This window comes from Patiria miniata, unplaced genomic scaffold, assembly GCF_015706575.1.
Source record: "Patiria miniata isolate m_02_andy unplaced genomic scaffold, ASM1570657v1 HiC_scaffold_18, whole genome shotgun sequence".
NCBI classification, from domain to species: domain Eukaryota; kingdom Metazoa; phylum Echinodermata; class Asteroidea; order Valvatida; family Asterinidae; genus Patiria; species Patiria miniata.
In genome coordinates, this window is record NW_024037056.1 from 12,518,176 (window position 1) to 12,537,688 (window position 19,513).

The window sequence follows — 19,513 nt, forward strand, 5'->3', positions numbered from 1 at the left end:
AAATCCCGTCCGGAAGTACGAGAAAAAAGATGCAACTCCTCGATAAGTGCCAGACTATATTTATCCAGGCATGTCACACGTGTCACCTTTGCCTAATTTGCAAGTGAATACGTGTGCCAATGCGCGTTCGAAGTTCACGACACGAGAGCCGAGAAAACGAACCTTTCGCCTAACTGCTGCTTCAGATCTGCTAAAAAGTTTGGCAAAATCGGGGCGACAGCATCTAGATTTCCTTCCACAGCTTGCAATCACATGCAGAGATGGCCAAGTCAGGACAGGAAGCTAGGCAGAGGAAGACAGCCAGCAAAAACGGCTCGAAATCCAAGGCGAACACGAAAGGTGAGACCATGGGCATGGAGGAATAAGAACACACTGTTCACTTGTCTTGTGCGGTAACTGATATTTCCCCGTGAATTTATTGGAGATCAATCAAAAGTTAAAACGGAAGTAGGCCTACAGTGTTCGTATTGTACTTAGGCCTACTTACTTCAACAGAAAGATTCCCAAATCTGACCATCACTTGTCACTTGTCACCCTGGTCCCTGTGCACAAACCCTATGATGAGACTGGTCTGAAAATTTCTTTCTCGCTACTTCAATATTTTCTCAGCTAATTTTGACTTTTTAGGACTTATCGCTTTCTGATGGCAGATAGGTCACTGAAGTGAATGGAAAAATTAGTTTTGGCAAGATATGGGAATCTTTCCACTTCAACTTGTCTGTATTGTCATTGCACACAATTGTTTGGGATTTTTTTTTCTGGTATATTTTACTTGTTTTTGAAGAAAAAAAATGTATTTTTCTTTGATATTCTTATTAATTCAGGGTGTGGAACTTGAATGTGCTCATCAAATGAGGACTAGATATTCGTCACAAAAAATACATTGCTTTGGCTTTTGAGGTCTTAATCAAAATTCAAAATATCTGTTTGTAATGCTGAAATTGATATGAAATACAAGTGATTGCGCCTAAAATAAAAAAATCACAGATGTTGATATGAGTAAGGTATGGTGTATCATTTAGCCCATGGCCATGTTCTACATGTATGTTTTAAAATGTCATGAATGTATATTTTGTTAATTTAAATTTATTGACAATTATTGAAGAGTGTCATGAGTGTACTGTAAAGTGTTAACCATGGTGTTTATTCACTGTTTATGTTATGACAAATATATTTGTCCGTCAAAAAAAGCTTGTTCCTTTTTAATATTCATCAACCGAAACAATTGATTAGAAAAGTAAATTATACACAAGGAGAAGTTTTAATGAGGTACTTATTAGATGTTGGCATGGTCAGATGGGTCCGTGAAAAAAAAATGGAATGGAAAAGTTGAATATAAGTCCAAACTTCCTTCATTGAAAATGAGAATTTTATTTCCCCTCAGATGTTAACAAGAACGTGAAAGGTTCCAGCAAAGCGAAGTCGAGTTCTTCCGGCCTTTGCTTCAAGGTTGTCATAGTTACTCTGGTCGCTGCAGCTGCACTGGCTGCTCTGATTGGCCTGAGGGTCATCAAAATTGAACAACTACCCGGTAAGCTTAGGGGCTAACTTGTGCGAGCATTAGTTTCTTTTAGGACCCTCCATGTTTTCAAACTCACTAAAGTAACAGCTGGCGAAGGCCAGATTTTTCTTTCTGATCTAATCAGCCATGCAACTTTTCCTTGGATCTGCTGATTTCCTCGTTTTTTAACTTCTCGTGAATGTCATTACAAATTGAAAAACACTGTACAAAGTCTCGTGTGGTAAGGCATTTCCTCGTTTTTTTTTCTAAATTTCCAGTTGCATGACTGTTTAATGGCTCTGGAGGATTTCTTTTTGAAAGAAAGTAAATCTGAGAACCATGCGGTCGACTTCCATAAAAATAGCAATGGCTTAAAAAAAATTAGAGGGGTCAGGCTAAAAGTACATTTTTAGCTGATAAATGTTTACTGAGAATCTCTATAAAATTTAAGCCTGTTGGCATGAAACTTTAAGTACCCTAACTCCCTAGGGTGATTTACTAGGAACCTTCCTCGTCCTTGCAAATCCCAACACCATATGATAAACTGTGCACATAAACAGTTGGACTCTGTTTATTTGTGGTATGCCTAATCCCACGTAAAGCACAGTCAGTTTACTAGTGCAGTACTCATCCTATCAGATTCCAACAAGCCTTGGTGTTGGAGTTTGGCTGGGTGGGGATCGTTGGGGTTAACAGACATCATTTCTTCCAGATACATCTTCTTGCCATCTCTCTTGGGGTTTGTCACCTTCTTTGGTGTTCTCCCTTTTGATCCTCCATTGTTCCCCTTGCCTTGTTCCTTCTCTTCACACCTCACCCCCCTTTGTTCTCTACTTTCTCCTTTTATCCTGCCACCTTAAACCCAATTTTCCCTTCCTTTGTCCTTTCCTGATGTCCTTTCCATTCATCCTTTTTCTGTTTCTTGCTTGTTTATTACTGTTCTCAAGTGCCTTTATAAAAGATTCCACCATGACTGAAAAATCAGACCTTTTAATTTAAACAATAACAAAAATAGTACATATCATGTATGCACGTGTACTTTTAAGTCTAGACTTATTCAAGTGAAGCATACGTAAATTATCTACCTGTTCAAAATTGCCTGGTTGAAATATATTGTAAATCACTGTTTTATTGACAGATTGTGTGTAGATCTGTCACAAACACCTGATGATTGTGGTGTTTACAAAGTCTGAATTATTGCATTTGTCAAATAGTGCTGGTTAATGTGTAACGTCCTGTGAGTAATAGCAACTCCAATTGATAGAAAAAAAATAATTCAACTAGTATTAATTACGTGTATTTACTTGAATAGTTATTGCATGGTATTGCAGATATTGATATGTATTTGCAGTACCAGCTAGTAGTGTTGTGACTGTTGTCTAGCTAACAGCCAATGTACATTCTTCTTAAGCCGTGTCCGCACTGGACTTTTTTTTTGGAAGGTTTTACCGAGACGATGGTAAAATGAAAAATGGTCAAATGTGACCACTGTCCGCACTTGGACTTTCGACACGGGAAATTTTACCCCGACCGCGTGGGAGAAGTAACCGAGCTGTCACAGTGTCAGTATAATGACTCACCGTACGCAGAAAACAAATTGCCGATCACATTTTCAGCCACCGATACGCTCAGTAATATTACACACGCCATTTGCATGCATAACATAATCGTTTACGCGATATTATTTCATCTTGACACGCTAAATCTTGACGAAAGGGCCTATAATTCTGACGCATTTGTGATGCACGTCGTCGAAGCCATGCCGCTGTACGATGTTCCGTGCGGCAGCAGTGCCATCAGTATTCGTTGGTTCCCATCGCATGCTTACAGAATCAAAGCTATGATGTGGGCCAGGAACCAATGACTACGGCCTACGTACGGTACCGGACCATGATGTTCCGTGCATGACTACAGTAGCGTATCAGGACGAATTTGGATCGTAGAAAATAACATACATCGGTGGAGAAAGAGAATTTCCGCAAATTAATTCTCAGAATGTGATCTCTCTTCTCTGTGAATGTATTTGTCCGTTGAAATATATATTTTAACGAGATTTTACCGCTCGGACTTGATAATACACCGCAGCGTGTTTCTACAAAATGTTCGGCCACTGCACGTGCAGGTTCGTGCGGTCTCTGTATGCATAACAGGGCGCTCGGGCCGGATGTACGCTTTCCTGAGCCGCTTTTACCGACTCGCACTGTCCGCACTGGACTAATCGTCTCGGGAAAAGCGACTCGGTCAGTTTTCCTGGGCGCGTGGGAAGTTTTCCTGGGCAGCAGTTGGCCAGTAAAAGTAACCGCTGGACTCAGGAAAAGTAACTGAGAGGAAAACGTCCTAGGCTGTCCGCACTGGACTTAAAATGGGAAAAGTACCCATAGTCTCGGTTAGTTTGACCAAAAAAAGTCCAGTGCGGACAGGGCTTTAGATTGCTTAGTTAAAGATATAGTCCATCATTTGTAATTTGTGCATTTTGTTCGTTTGAAGCAACAAAAGTGTTCAAAATCTAATGAAGGATACTGAACAACTAGCCGCATGAAGTTTCAGCTCAGCTTCAGCTGTATATTCCGAGAAAAACAGCATTCTACGATCTCAATTTCAAATCAAAAGTTGCTGAATCATGTTTTGAATTGCGCCTCAATTCACTGAGCTGATTGCAGCTATACGCGATGTCGCGCACTGATCCGACAAATTATAGCAATCGCGCGCGCGCATGCGTCGTGCCAATGCTTGCGCACGCTTTGCCGAATAATAAAACGAACTTCTAATTTAAATTTTCCTACGGTGCGTCTTAAGACGCACCGTTGGAAAGGCCTTCTTTCATTGATTACTTCAAAATGACAGCTTGCCAGAAAGAATAATTTCACAGGGAGTTTAGTCCCCTTACTATCTTTCAACCAAGTATGTTTTTCAACAATAATTACGCCAGTTACTTTTCGGATGGCTGCAAATGATGGACTATAGCTTTAAAAGAAATTGTAGATGTTTTGAGGTAACTTAACCCTAACCGAACACAACCCATCAAAGTTCAACAGCAGGTTTGTGTTTAAATCTGTTGGGATAGGTACAGTACCCCTAAACAGATGGTCTTTTCAACTGGGGTTGGCATACCTCCAGAAACTAAGTCCAACAGTGTGTGTGTACAATTTCCCATGTGGGTGTTGGAATTTGCCTGAATGGGTATGGTTCCTAGTAAATTAGGCTGGGGAGTTAGGGTTAATGAAAAACGGTATGAAGTATAAATTGTCAAAAAGAAGCACATGGATGCAAAGCTATTTTGTCCAACAAAAAAGTTCTTCCGTAATTTCCTTGGCAACTTGTATTCACAATACCTGAGTCATAGAACGAAATGCTCTGTCGTAGATAAATGTTGAAAAAGCTTCCATGCAACATGTTTGTTTTCCTTATCAGGTGTATATTGTTGCCAAACATGATGTTTATTTTTTTGCACCTTTACAAATCTGGACATTGGTGGGTGCACATGTATACTGTACAAGTACCTAGGCACGTACTAAATCCTTGGCTAGTTTATCAGGATTTTTTTCTTTTTGAGGTACATGTAGGTGTTAATTGGGATCTGCAGCTGATAACCCGATGTTTATCTTATGATAATTCACAAAACAGTTGTGTACTGGGAGATTTAAAAGCTTAGTGTGGTCATATGCTGTGGTTTAATTTCTTTCCCATAACTTGAGGAGATATCCTTCTGGTTTGTTTGATATCTTTCAAGAAAGACATCGAAAAAAGGTTTTACAGCATTGTAGATAAAAAGTAACAAAGCCGGAATATTTTCACAAACACTAAGTCCAGAGTAATGCATGGTCTTGTTCTTGTGTTATTTTTTCAGTTTCAAATACCAGTCCAGATTTTAAAGGCATTTGTTTTTCTTAATTTGACATCAAAGGGGCCCTGTTCCTCTTGAATTTTACTACATTTCTGAAGACTCACTTTTGATTTGCGCTAAGCTTTTTTCATTAACGCTAACTTTCTAAGCATTTTTACTAGGATGCAACCTCAATCCTGCAAAATTCTCCAATTGCCTCCATGTAAAAATAGCATGCAACCGCAATCCTGCAAAATCCTTCGTTGTTTCTTGAATGTGGTCCTTGGAGGGGTGACCACTGCGTCACAATCCTGTAAACTCCTCCAGCAATCATTGTCAGTATGTTGAGGCAGAGCCAGTGACATCCTGGAGCAGTGCGGAGGATTTCAAGTAAAATGTACAATGTAGGCCTAAATTTGTGCGCGACTGAGCATAAACAACACAAGGTCCGGCGTAAGACCTTGACACAGTGCTTCCTCTGAAGTCAGCCAAATACTTTTGCCATGTAGCCTCAATCCTGCGAAATGCTCCATTTTGCAAAGAGGACTTTGGAGGATTTGGGAAAGTTAGGGTGAAACAAGCACAGTAAACTAGAAATGAAATATTTCTTTGTTTTTATTTGCACAGGAGGCGACAAGTTGTCACTTTTCAAGAAATCTGAAGAGACAGTCCCTCCTCAACCTGAGCCCCAAACTGCTGACAAAGGTGAGGAAACATCCTGTCACCTTTTCTTGACATTTTTCTAAAACCAACATGAATTGGTTCATTTTAAAAAAAAGAATTCCATAAGCTTAGGGGTCTGTAGATTCATAGTGATTTTTGCGTAATGTTGGATGGGACGACCCACTCCGAGATGACCATTTTCTGTTCGGCAAAGTTTTGAGTAAGTAGTTTTACCCTCCTAATCTTCTGCACTTACAACCCTTCAAATTTCTGCAGAACCGCTTTTGCCCGTAGACTTAGCACCCACACTTCCAATTCCTGTTAAGTAAAGACCACCGCACACCTTTCCGATTTTACCAAATCATCAGTCCATCGGATGTACAGATCGGAGAAGTGTGCGGGCAGTCACACGATTCAAACTTTTCGAACCCCCCCCCCCTCCCATTTCAGGTCTTAAGAACTTATTCATTTGGTACCTGCACAGTGGTGGATTTTATGATCTAAACTTTGCATTCCTTTCTGAAAGGTGCTGAAGATAAAGAATTAAGGAAAGAAGCACCTAAGAAAGAAGAACCCAAGAAGGAGACACCCAAGAAAGAAGCACCCAAGAAAGAAGAGCCCAAGAAGGAAGCACCCAAGAAAGAAGAGCCCAAGAAGGAAGCACCCAAGAAAGAAGAACCCAAGAAGGAAGCACCAAAAAAAGAAGAACCCAAGAAAGAGGAACCCAAGAAGGAGACACTCAAGAAGGAAACACCCAAGAAAGAAGAACCCAAGAAGGAAGCACCCAAGAAGGAAGAACCTAAGAAGGAAGCACCCAAAACAGAGGAACCCAAGAAGGAAGCACCCAAGAAAGAGGAACCCAAGAAGGAAGCACCCAAGAAGGAAGAACCCAAGAAGGAAGCACCCAAGACAGAGGAACCCAAAAAGGAAGAACTCAAGAAAGAGGAACCCAAGAAGGAAGCACCCAAGACAGAGGAACCCAAAAAGGAAGCACCCAAGAAAGAGGAACCCAAGAAGGAAGCACCCAAGAAGGAAGAACCCAAGAAGGAAGCACCCAAGACAGAGGAACCCAAAAAGGAAGCACCCAAGATAGAGGAACCCAAGAAGGAAGCACCCAAGACAGAGGAACCCAAAAAGGAAGCACCCAAGAAAGAGGAACCCAAGAAGGAAGCACCCAAGAAAGAAGAACAAAAGAAGGAAGCACCCAAGACAGAGGAACCCAAGAAGGAAGCACCCAAGACAGAGGAACCCAAAAAGGAAGCACCCAAGAAGGAAGCACCCAAGAAAGAAGAACAAAAGAAGGAAGCACCCAAGACAGAGGAACCCAAGAAGGAAGCACCCAAGAAAGAAGAACCCAAGAAAGAAGCACTTAAGATAGAAGAACCTAAGAAGGAAGCACCCAAGACAGAGGAATCCAAGAAGGAAGCACCCAAGACACAGGAGCCCAATAAGGAAGCACCCAAGAAAGAAGCACCCAAGCAAGAAGCGCCCAAGAAGGAAGTGCCCAAGAAGGAAGCACCCAAAAAAAACGAACCTAACAAGGAAACACTTAAGAAAGAAGAACCTCTAAAGAAAGAAGAACCTAAGAAAGAAGTACCGAAACAGGAGGTACCCATGAAAGAAGAACCACCCAAACAGGAAGTTCCCAAGAAAGACGAACCTAAGAAGGAAGCACCTAAGAAAGAAGAACCTCTGAAAGAAACACCACAGGAAAAAACACCCAAACAGGAAGTACCCAAGAAAGAAGAACATACAAAGGAAGCACCCAAGAAAGACGCACCTAAAACAGAAGCACCCAAACAAGAAACACCTAAGACGGGGGCACCCAATCAGGAAGAACCTAAGAAAGAAGCACCCAAACAAGAAACACCTAAGACAAAGGCACCCAAAACAGAAGCACCTAATAAAGAAGCACCCAAACAAGAAGCACCTAAGAAAGAAGCACCAAAACAAGAAGCACCTAAGAAAGAGGCACCAAAACAAGAAGCATCTAAGACAGAAGTACCAAAACAAGAAGCACCCAAGAAAGAAGAGCCAAAACAGTCACAAAAGAAAGAAGAGCCAAAACAAGAGTTACCCAAGACAGAAGAACCAAAGAAGGTAGAACCGAAACAAGAATCACCCAAAAAAGAAGCATCTAAGAAAGATGTGCCCCAAAAAGAAGAGTCCAAGAAAAATGAACCTCAGAAAGACGTACCTCAGAAAGACGTACCTCAGAAAGAAGCACTCAAAAAAGAAGAACCAAAACAAGAAACTGTCCGGAAGGAAGAACCCAAGAAGGAAGTACCAAAGAAAATAGAACCCACACAAGAAACACCAGTAAAAGAAGTGCCAAAGAAAGAGGAACCCAAGAAAGAAGAACCTAAGCTAGGAGAACCTGCAAAAGATGAGCCTAAACAAGAAACACCGAAGAAAGAAGAGTCCAAAAAAGAAGAGGTCAAGCCAGAAGCAACCCCTAAACCAGAAGCAAAGAAGGAAAAGGCTTCAAAGCTTGAGCCACCAAAAGTAGATCTTAAAAAGGAAGAGCCTACAAAAGAAGCATCCGAACAGGAACAGACACAAGAAAAAACTGAGACAACCGAGTCAGATGACACTGAATCTGAAGACACCTTCACTGCCGCTGACCTCAGAATAGTAGCAGAACTTCAAGAGGCTGAAGATTTGCTTGAGAAGGTCGGTGATCATATCATTTTCTTTTAAGTGGTTAATTTTGTATCAGTTAATTGTCCGAAATAGGAGGAGTATTGCCTAGCCTAGTGGTTAGGGTTTGTGGCTCATGATCAGAGGGTCAGGGGTTTGAATCCAGCTGCTGGCCATATGCTGTGTCCTTGAGCAAGCCACTTCACCCCTACTTGCCTCTCTACACCCACAAGTAAAAATGGTTACTGGCCTTAGCTGGGGATTAATCTGCGATAGACTTGCATCCCATCCAGGGGAAATAAATATATTCTCAGTCGTTTTATACCAAGGAAATGGAGATAAATGCTGGCCTGATGGGCATATTTGCTTTTGAAAGACTTTACTTTTTTTTTCGCCTGAATCGACTGATGCTTACATTGCCCTTATAGAGTTGCTAATCTTTTCCTTTCTCTTGCAGAATGAAGTTCAGAAGGCTCTCCGAAGGTTTGAGAAGCTTCTTGAGAACCACGCAGAGAGCCCCCGTGCCCGGTATGGCAGAGCCAGGGCACTGGATATGCTGTCAGAAGAGCGGCGCAGCAATGAGATTCTGAATGCGTAAGTCATGGACTGAGCACCCCTTTTCAAGCCTTTCTAACCCTTTTGCAATCCCTACCAATCCTTAATGCCCAAAACAATATGTGGATTTGGTTTTTATAGGGGCCGATCGTGTGACATCAAAATACCACTTGACACTTCGGTTTCCTTATGATCGGCCACCATTGCAGTAGGCAAGCATTTGATTAGCAACCGCGTTGTGCGCTGTAAACCAAACAGCAGGGCTTATATTCAGATAAATAACCGCAAACTTCATCTGTAGTTGTTGGGCTGTATAAATTCCTCAAGAACATCCAGTTTCACTTTGAAGGCTCTAGGATGGAAATGCTACAACAAAAACATATTATTTCAATTGTACTTTCTGGTTTTTCCCCCCAAATCCAGGGCTACTATTGCATATGGTGAGGTCAGCACTGCACCAAACTGTCCTCCGATCCTGAAGAAACTTGCCTGGGCCCGTCAGGCAAACCGGCTCACATTCCTTGGTAAATAAATCGGTAACTGTTATTTCACACTTTAACGTAAAGTTTTTGTGAGCATGATTTTTTTGCATCTGGACAGGTGCTGAACCGAAGTTGTAATCGAGTTCAGCCACAAGTCTTCACAAGTCGATAACACGTCATCCGGGCTCATGTCAAGTCACAAATATGAACTGTGTCAAAGGCATTCCTTGTCATGATGGCACGTGTGGTCTTGCGGTGGAGCACAAGATTCATGATCGTGAGGTTGGGGGTTCGAGCCCTGCCGTGGCCATGCGTGTTGTGCCCTTGAGTAAGGCGCTTTACCTCAATTACTCCTCTCAGCCCAGGTGTTAAATGGGTACTGGCATTATTCAATGCTGGGAAGGTAACAGACTCGCTGAGGAGGAGGTGTGGCGATCCCCCATTGCAGCATATGAGTCTGGCCCAGTTGCTAACGAAAGAGAGATGGGCACTCCGTTCCTGTTAACACAGGTTCGTCCCCTTCACCTTTACTTTGTCATTGTTTGTGCCTGGTACTTTGGTTTGGACTTGTGAGCAACTAGATTGACCAGTCCTAAGGTAAGACATTCTTGAAAGATTGTATGTTCATTTTTCGACAGGCAAGGCTTTGCAAGCTGCTCGCGTTCTGCAAGAAGCCACCATCCAGTTGCCCGCGGACGTCCAACTTAAGAAAGACCTAGGTGTGGCACTCCTCATCGCCGGGAAGAACATCCGCGCTAAGCCCATATTCCAAGAGGTATGTTGAAAAAAATTTGATACCAGGGCAAATTTCATGGAGTTACTAAGGAGAAATTAATTTTTGCTAGGCACACAAAATACTCAAAATGCTTAGCAGAAACCGGTTACCAGCCAAGATGGCATGTGATGTATATTGCTTGTTGACTGGTACTCGGCTAATATTTGTTTAGCAAATATATTTGCTAACCATTAAGTTTTGCTTTGAGCCATGAAATCGGTCACTCATGTGATCTGAATATTTCATTAATCTTAAAAAATTGCCACGAAAAAAGGCATACATTCCATAGTGTGATTTTAATTAAGTAACTGTGTGTGTTATTGTTTATATTGCTCCATTTTCAGTGTTCAGTTTTTTTTTTTTTTTTTAGATTAGATTTGTATGTTATATAATGTGAATCAACATGGCATTGCTCATTATTGAATTTTATTTTTAAAATACATGTAAGAATTTGAAATTTTGAATCTAGCAACATTTTTATGGAGAACTAGTGATCCAAAAATGGTTCGAGCAAGCAGAATTGGAGCTTGTATCATGTTCTTTTCAATCAACAACAAGTGTAAATTTTTAAGATGCTTCATTCCAAAGACTTAAATTTTTTAGGACTTTTGATACTTTGTATGTTATGACCAATGTTCGTCTTTTTTTTTGCCCCTCCCTTCCACAGGTCTTAAAGCTCAGCCCCTCCGACGGATTTGCCCAGGTCCACATGGGCTTCATACTGAAGGCAGAAAACAACTTCCATGAGGCCATTCCATTGCTGAGAGAGGGGATAGCATCAGGCGAGGACGGCACCAACGAGGGGAAATACTACGTGCACCTTGGGGATGCCTTGTTCAGAGTGGGACAAGCGGAAGAAGTATGAAACTTGTTTGCCGTTGTATCAAACTGGAGATTTGCTTACATTATTTTTTTAATTGGCGAACCACCAACATTGGTCTGGTAGCTCAGTTGGTGGAGCACCGGAACGCCAATCCTGATGTCACAGGTTCAAACCCCACTCCAGTTAATTTTTTTATTTTTCTACTTTGATTGAATTATTTTGAAATAAAATTGCCAAAAGTAAAATTGCAGAATCGTTTTTGTGACAGGGTGCATCAAAATTGTGAAAGAAAAGTTATGGAAACGATATTAATGTAAAAAATTAAGGAAGTGATGTTTACACATTTAAAGAAAAAGGAAACTTTTGTTTTTCTAAATTGTACACAAATTATTGTGTTAAATTGTCCATGCCCTTTGTATGAGTGACTCACACATACTGGATCAAGCAGCAACTTTCTCAAGTTTCTGCTAAATATTCTTGGCTGTTGCGACTTGAAGGTCTTGCCAGTTGTTCGAATTCGCAAATGGTTTTATTTTTTTTTCTATCGAATCAAGGCCTACCAAATATACGACCAAGGAGCCAAGAAGGGACATTTCACCTCGCGCTACCAGCGATCCATCTACAACGTGGACAAGCTGGCAGCTAGGCCATGGTGGACCAACGAACAGGCCAAATACACTGAGGCTGCCAAGGTAAGGCAGCCCATTACACCCACTACAGAGGCTGTATTTACACAATGTCTTGCACATGAGCCCCCTTGACATTATAATAATAGTACCGGAGTCTCATATAGCGCACGTATCTACCAACAATTAGGTACTCAAGGCGCTGGAAATTATGTCTATTATTAAAGACAGGTAAAATTAAGTTTATGAGAGATATGAGACCCATTATGTAGCACCTAATAAGGGCTTACAAGGTGCTGCGGCGCATATTGCAGCCACTGCCAGAAACATCGGGGCAAACCCCTTCTCTTTGCGATAAGTGTTACTGGGTTCTTTAACGTGCATTAGACAACACACGGGACCTACAGCTTTACGTTCCATCCGAAGGACGAAGCAATAATGGTAAAGTGCCTTGCTCAAGGGCACAAGCACCATGTTCCCATGGTCAGGATTCGAACCCATGTACCACGGCACACGAGTCGAACACCATAACCATTGGACCACAGCCCCCAACATAAATGCCTGTACTGTTGTAAGCCCCCAAAAAATTGTTATGCTGCCCTCGAATGAAAAAATATCAGGGTCAGTCAGTATGGCATTTTGTTTTAAATCTATATGTAGAAATTGGAGGATAACTGGGAGACGATTCGAGACGAAGGTCTGGCTCTCTTGGACAAGGAGACGGAAACGTTTTCTCCAGAAGATGAGAATCTACGGAGTACCGGAGACTGGAAACAGTTCACAATGTTCCAACAGGGTAAGGCCGATGTTCTTAAGCTCTGTGTGTTGATTTTGTTCTCCTTTGCCAAGTTTGCAAGATTCTCGAAGAAATCCGTCTCGCAGTTTAGAAAGTTGGTTTTATTTTACACTAGACATCAAAATTCTTAATTTCGCATTCTCTTCTGTCCTTCCCTATTATTTTGTCTCCATTCTCGGATCGTGTTTATGACATGCTTTTTTTCCCTTGTTTTTCTCCGTTTATTTCTATATTCAGGTCGCAAGGTGGAACCCAACTGCAAGAAAACGCCAAAGACTTGTGCAATAATTGAGACCATTACTCAGTCGAGCGGCTGCAAAAGAGGCCAGGTATTATTTTATTTATTTCTGGTAATGAAACCAAGGATTCCTCAAAAGTGCCCTAGGCACTGTAGCTCACAAGTTTCTGAAGAAACCTGTGGAGAGAAGACAGTGAGAAGAAATTACAGTTTTAGAGGTGGGAGGAAAAGCCCAGAGGAATATTCTGAGGAAAACGCACGGAATCAGGCAGGGACTGAAAACCCAATCCACATATTGGTTCAGGCGGGATTCGAACCTGGGTCACAGCGGTGGAAGGCGAGAAAAGTATCGCTACGCCAACCTAACTCTTCGCCAACCTGTAGTTATCTAAAGAAAAGGATAGAAGAAAAAAAATTATTTGTGCAAGTGTACAGCCAAATACGGAAAATGGAGTTTTCAGTAAAATTGAGCTTACTGTTCGAAATGTTCGCAGTGCAGCAAACCAAAGTTTAAGAATTCATTATTAGATCTCAAAATTCAGTTGTTTTCAGATCCATTTGTCAATAATTTTTTGTTCTTTCGTAGGTGAAGTATTCGGTAATGCACCCAGGCACTCACGTCTGGCCCCACTGCGGTCCGACCAACGCCCGGTTACGTGCCCATCTGGGTCTTCTCATTCCAGAGGGGGTTAGGATACGAGTCGCCAATGAAACAAGGTCAGTTTTGCCATGAATATGGTTTTGCCATGTGTGTGTGGCCCACTTGTTGTCATGTATTCGTCTGCTGTGAAAATTGATTAACCCTTACCACCCCAACTCCATCAAAATCCATCCCCCATTTTTGGTGGATTTTGGGGGACTTGGTCCAGAAGGCCTGGCGTGACTAAATATTGATGGAGTATGATGGACTTGGGCCTAATGGCCTGAAGCAGTGCTAGGGGTATCCGATTGATTTTGCCTAGCTTCCTGTACTGCTATTGGGATAAAAGCCATGTGTAGCAAGTCCATGAATGTCAACCAGTGCATCAGTGGTGGATTCCATTATGTCATGTACAGTTTTGTATTGGATGCACAGTGATTGATGGATTTTGATTGGACTTGGTCCAGTTGCCAGTAAAAAACCGCCCTGCCTATTACTCCCTGTTGCGCACGAAAACAACCCGAGCCCTCTATGGTCTTTATGGATTCTGCAGTGAATAAACACAATGTAATACAAGTAGTACAGGGGCCAATTTCATAGAGCTGCTTAAGCACAAAATTTGCTTAAGCACAAAAACGTCTTGCTTAATAAAATCAGGTTACCAGCGTAAAGTAAACAACAGCTAAATACCAGTCACAAGCAATGTACATCACATGGAGTTTTGGCCGGTAACCTAATTTTACTAAGCAATGTTTTTTCGTGCTTAAGCAAATTTTCTGCTTAAGCAGCTCTATGAAATTGGGCCAGGTGTTAAAGGGATAATGCCAATGGAGTACCGAAAAAGAATACGTCATGCACACAAAATGTGTGTGAAAGACATTATTAGCCCGTGATTCAGCCCCTGAACCAACATGCGCGCGTACTCCATTCGTTTGCACTACACTTTCTGGTTCTAAATGACGTCACACTTGGGTACTCCATAGTCCCTCCATAAGTTCTGATGTTAACTGTCGCTCTTTTCCTGTAGATCTTGGCAAGAGGGCCGGCTGATGATTTTCGACGACTCCTTCGAGCACGAGGTTTGGCAGGAAGCCAAGTCGGTCCGCCTCATTCTCATCGTGGACCTCTGGCATCCGGACCTGACGGAGAACCAGCGCCACACCCTGACTGCGATTTAGCAGCGCCCTCGGCTGACCAGATAGTGCCAGGTGACATAAATCCACTTCATTCAGACAAACTTCAGCTGATGAAACAACACCTAACAGCAATTCAGCATCATGTGGTAAAAGCCTTAAGCGCCCTCTATTGACCAGAAAGTGCCAGGTGACAAAAAATCCGCTTATGTCTCAAAATTCAACTTTCTCCCTGCATGGCAAAAACTTAAGATTTATTCAAGGTTGCCAAAAAAGACTTGTAGTTTAAGTTGTAGTTTACGAATTTTGGCGTTTCACTTACTGGCATGATACTAACACTACACAAGATGAATTTGCCTGCCACTGTAAAGTTTAACCCACTAGAGGGCGCTTCACAATGTGATGAGCAATGGTTGATGTCTTTTTTGTTTCTTCATTTTTGTTTTCTCCGTGTGCTGTAAGAGTCATTTGTATTTGTTTTAAGGTTTTTTTGGGGTGTTTGTCGAACAGTTTTTTAACAATTCAGTATACATTTTCCAGTATTTAGGCCCTAAAACCACAGAGGGAAACTGACAGTTTTTAATAATTTTTGAAAGTTGAACAGAAAAATTGACTGGAGCGGGTTGGAATCAGTGACCTCCAGATTGCCGTTCCGGTGCTCTACCAACTGTGCTGTCCAGCCCTATGTTTGCGGTTCCCGATTTTGTCACTGTCTTTGCTCAAGGGGCACTAGTCAGAAATCATAAACCCGCAAAATGTAGCCAGGGATCACGCCTAAAGTCACGATTTTGAGGTCACAGGTTCAAACTCCGCTCCATTCAATTTCTTTGTTCAACTTTTACAAGTTGTTCAGTATAATGTAAGTCTTGTCTAAAATGTGTTAACTGTAAAACTATACGTTTCATGATTTTAATGGGTAACATTTCAGAACTACTGTGTTTCACGTTTTTCATTTTGCATATGGCTGCCTGTCGCTATGGCAATGGCCAGTTTAGGGCCATTTTTCCCCCAACTTTTTCTACTGACAAAGTATCTCACAGAAATGAGTGCTTTCGTGTGAACTCATGGTGACAATTATAAGTTTCAATAAAATGTTATAAATGAAAACAAATCAATCTGTTTTATACACAGAGTACAATTGTTTACTCAGAGTGTACGATAGGCAAAGAAACATGCATACAAGTATCAGCACATTAAACTATATAGTGTCCCTGGTTTCCAGTACTGATGGATACCAGGAGAAAACTTGGTAGCCATATTTTTGCATGCCTGTACAGTTAAAACACTTCTTTACTTTTTTTGATCTATTTAGAACGGAATGCAATCTTTCAAGAATATATTAATGAATTTTTGATGTGTGCTAAGTTCTTTTTCAGCTTCCTTTAAAATACAAGTATTTTGCATGACTTTTTTTTATTTTGAAATGTAGCAGTTTTTCTACACTTAACTCTTTTTGTTTATATTCAAAAGTAAAAAGGCCTTTTATTTCTTTACTGCCATCTTTGCCTTCAATATCTGGTCAGGGTAAATTTGAGTTTTTCTTTTTTTTTTTGACTTGGGGTAAAACATCAATCGTCTGTCTTGCCGCTGTTATATTATAAAACTTTAAACATTTTACTTCATCCATTTTTGACATCTATTTTGCAAAGTGAAATTCTGCCGAGCACCAGGTAAATGCACTGTACACTTCATACCATGTTGGTTGGTAACCCGTCTTTGCTGTGCAAAATCCTTCTTGCCTTGGCAGACACATTTGTGTCACTGCCTTAAGTTCGTGCAAGGTCGTATTAAACAAAAATACCAAGTTACATGTGTGTTCTATTGATAAACACCACACTTTCTAATGCTTAAACTCCAGTGGAGGATTCGGTGGAATTTTAACATGATTTTGGAAGGTAAAAACCCAGCCACAAACACTTTTCTAAAGACTAGATGCCTTGTTTAGAATGCGGCCTCGGGTTCTTGGCACAATTTCAAGAATTCTGTGCTTACGATCACCATTCTGTAACAGCGCTAGCAGAAATATTCTGCGCTAACCTGCAGAGGTTAGCGCAATTATTCTGCGCTAACCTGCTTACCACAAACGCTGGGAGTGTGGAAAGAACTTTTTTCATCATAAATCATCTCAATGGAGGTCAGTCATAGCAAAAATGTTCAAAAGACATGAATCTGGGACTGAGAAAAATTTCCAATTTTGTTAGAAAATACTTTGAAAATGCACTCAACTCTCCATAGACTTTGTATACAACCAAAAAAGTGGCGTAGTAGGTCTGACCTTGTAAGCAAAGAATCCTTAGTTACAGGACGTACGCATGTGCATCAGCCAAACTTCCTCACTAACCCGTGAAATATGCTTAACGTAAGCGCGGAATTTTGTGCTACAGTAAGCAGGGAATTTTTGCTTACAGTAAGCAGGGCCATGACATTTGGCCCTGGTGGATTGTGGAGGATTTGGGAAGGTTCTCAGCAAAAAACAAAGTGTGTTTGGGTTAAAGTGAAAGTTAACCTTTACTATATAATTAACTGACTGCTCGACTGCCCAGGTCAAAATTGGTATTTCCGTGGACTTTTTCTTGCAGCTGATAAATGCTATTTTCAGTCATATTTCCTGATTCAAAAGCTTTTAATTATCATTTCTGGCAAACAAAAAAATGTTTTCAATGATCATGATTGTATGTGATGCCATTTCAAATGCCTTATAATTATCACCTTTGGAAAAAAAGTCGATTAATTTTGACTTGCGTATTTCAAGCTAAAGATCAAATATAAAACAGTGTCTTCCACTAAGTACTTATAGAAAAGATTCCCATCTAATTGATGTGTGTGCCTTCCTGTACTGCTATTTCATGATTGTATTTTCAGTTTTGTGTTCTTCACAAAAATTGCTGGATTTCTTTTCCACGCAGCATTTTAAATATTAAAGCATGCAGTTAGTCATGCCAAGTATCTTTATGTGTATGCAGAATGAGATATTTACATACATGTACAAAATTTGCGTGTGCTAATATGATTTTTTCCTCCATTTATATTGTCAACTTAAGTGCATTTTAAAAACTTAGATCAAGTGGCGCATGTACGCTGAAAATGCAAAAAATATTGTTCGTAAGCATAACTTAGTACATGTACATGAAAATAATAAATGTTGGTAACATTTAACATGCTTTCTTCCCCTTTTTATTTTTAATGCACATTTAATTAACGAAATTAATAATTTGAAATTAATTTTCTGTTTCCAAATAAAATTGACTTGATCAGATTAAAATTACATTTGATAGTAGGATTTTGTTAAGCATTTTAATTCCACCTGTATTAAACTATTCCAAGCAAAAACGTAACTAAGATTTGTTGGTATGCAATACAGTAATCATGAATTTAATGTTATATATCAACATAGGAAAATGTTAGCATGTAAAGAACATTGTAGCCCAAGAAAGTATAGTTAACCAATATTTTATTTCCTATAACAAATTTGATTAAATAAACAATTTGAATTATCAATAATAACTCTACTTTATGTTCGTAACAAACTTACAAAATTTAGATTGAATACTGATAGATTTAATATGATAGGCCTAGGCCTAATTAATCATTCTCTTTGGAATAAGAACATTAACATTTACCTTAATTTCGGTTAATTTCGGTTAATTTTGTGTTGAAAATTCTACTTAGTAATTGTTTAGTTGAATTTTTGTCGTATCATTTAGAGGTTTAGAAAGTGTTTTTGATTGAGTGAGTAAGGAAGTTTTTTCGTTCAACAACCAAACAAAGATTCAATCAAATAAGCGGTTCCTTTCTGATTTTGCATGTCCATAATTTGGTTGTATTCTTGTGGTAAAATTTTACCAATGAACTCTTTCATGCCGAGTTGCTACTTTTAAAAAAGTCATTTGTGACCGGACTATTTTCCTTAATAAAATATCTACTAAAACCAGATACATGTTTTACGTTTCGTTATCTCAATTTGTTTGATTCACATGTCTCAGAATTTCGAGTGTTTAATTTTCAGGCGCCGGAAATGTTTGCGCCTGTCAAAGGGCGCTGTTGGCCTCCAAATTCCTTGAGCTCCCATTGGACAGATATTTTTCACCAGTGACCCGGGGTCGACACGCGTGCGCACAGAATGCTATGCATTCCATCCTCGTTCTCATGGTGTCAAGCACTGCGCTCCCACTGCCTGTTCCCTCTCTATTGGAAACGAATTTGAAAATAAAGTAGGACCCGGGGACGAGTATGCCGTGCATTCATCATGACGGATGGTACCCACAATGCTTTGCGAAGTGTGCGATTTAGGCTGCAAATTCATGGTCTTCACAAGTTTTAAAAAAGACTTAAGCCATTCTGGATTGGTCGATTGGTATGCACAAGCAAACTGATATTGTTGCAGTATGGCCAACAGTGTCTGAGGTCGACCAAGTCACCATTTATGTCTTTAAATTTCTTTCTTAATTGAGAGTTTAGTCTCCCACATGTACCTTCAAGTGCAAGCTGGAACTTTTGTAGCAAGTGAGGGCCCCACGGAATCAGGTATGGACTGAAAATCCAATCCACATATTGGTCCAGGCGGGATTTGAACCCCGGTTACAGCGGTGGAAGGCGAGGAAAGTATGCCAACCTGACTCCCCTTTGGGGGGGGGGGGAAATCATCCCAAAGCCATGGGTCAATCTCACAAAAATTCAACAGTAACTGAACGATGGCTATTCAAGCTTTGATTTGAAGTATGTCTTGAACACCTACCTTGGATAGTTGTGAATATTTTGCCCCAGTTTTGTGTTTAAGTGGGTTTATTTTATACTGGTCCACAGTCCGGACCCTATTAA

At 40.6% G+C, this 19,513-nt stretch overlaps 1 protein-coding gene across 1 annotated transcript; it reads left to right on the forward strand.

Annotated features, from left to right (window-relative positions):
* Window positions 1-42: 42 nt before the first annotated feature.
* On the forward strand, window positions 43-18,630 carry LOC119724648 (aspartyl/asparaginyl beta-hydroxylase-like). The gene is made up of 13 exons (XM_038195795.1): window positions 43-339; window positions 1,385-1,531; window positions 5,952-6,029; window positions 6,514-8,660; window positions 9,085-9,221; window positions 9,606-9,706; window positions 10,303-10,439; window positions 11,107-11,298; window positions 11,817-11,954; window positions 12,549-12,684; window positions 12,922-13,013; window positions 13,509-13,639; window positions 14,590-18,630. The coding sequence occupies exons 1-13, from the start codon at window positions 261-263 to the stop codon at window positions 14,738-14,740; spliced, it is 3,666 nt and encodes a 1,221-aa protein (XP_038051723.1). The 5' UTR covers window positions 43-260; the 3' UTR covers window positions 14,741-18,630.
* The last annotated feature ends 883 nt before the right edge of the window (window positions 18,631-19,513 follow it).

What these genes read in the sequence shown, in the direction of transcription:
- LOC119724648 (XM_038195795.1), top strand. Translation starts at nt 261, where the DNA reads ATGGCCAAGTCAGGACAGGAAGCTAGGCAGAGGAAGACAGCCAGCAAA. An exon ending in CTAAGCCCATATTCCAAGAG is followed by an intron (nt 10,440 to 11,106) that starts GTATGTTGAAAA and finishes TCCCTTCCACAG; the next exon opens with GTCTTAAAGCTCAGCCCCTC. An exon ending in GTTCACAATGTTCCAACAGG is followed by an intron (nt 12,685 to 12,921) that starts GTAAGGCCGATG and finishes TTCTATATTCAG; the next exon opens with GTCGCAAGGTGGAACCCAAC.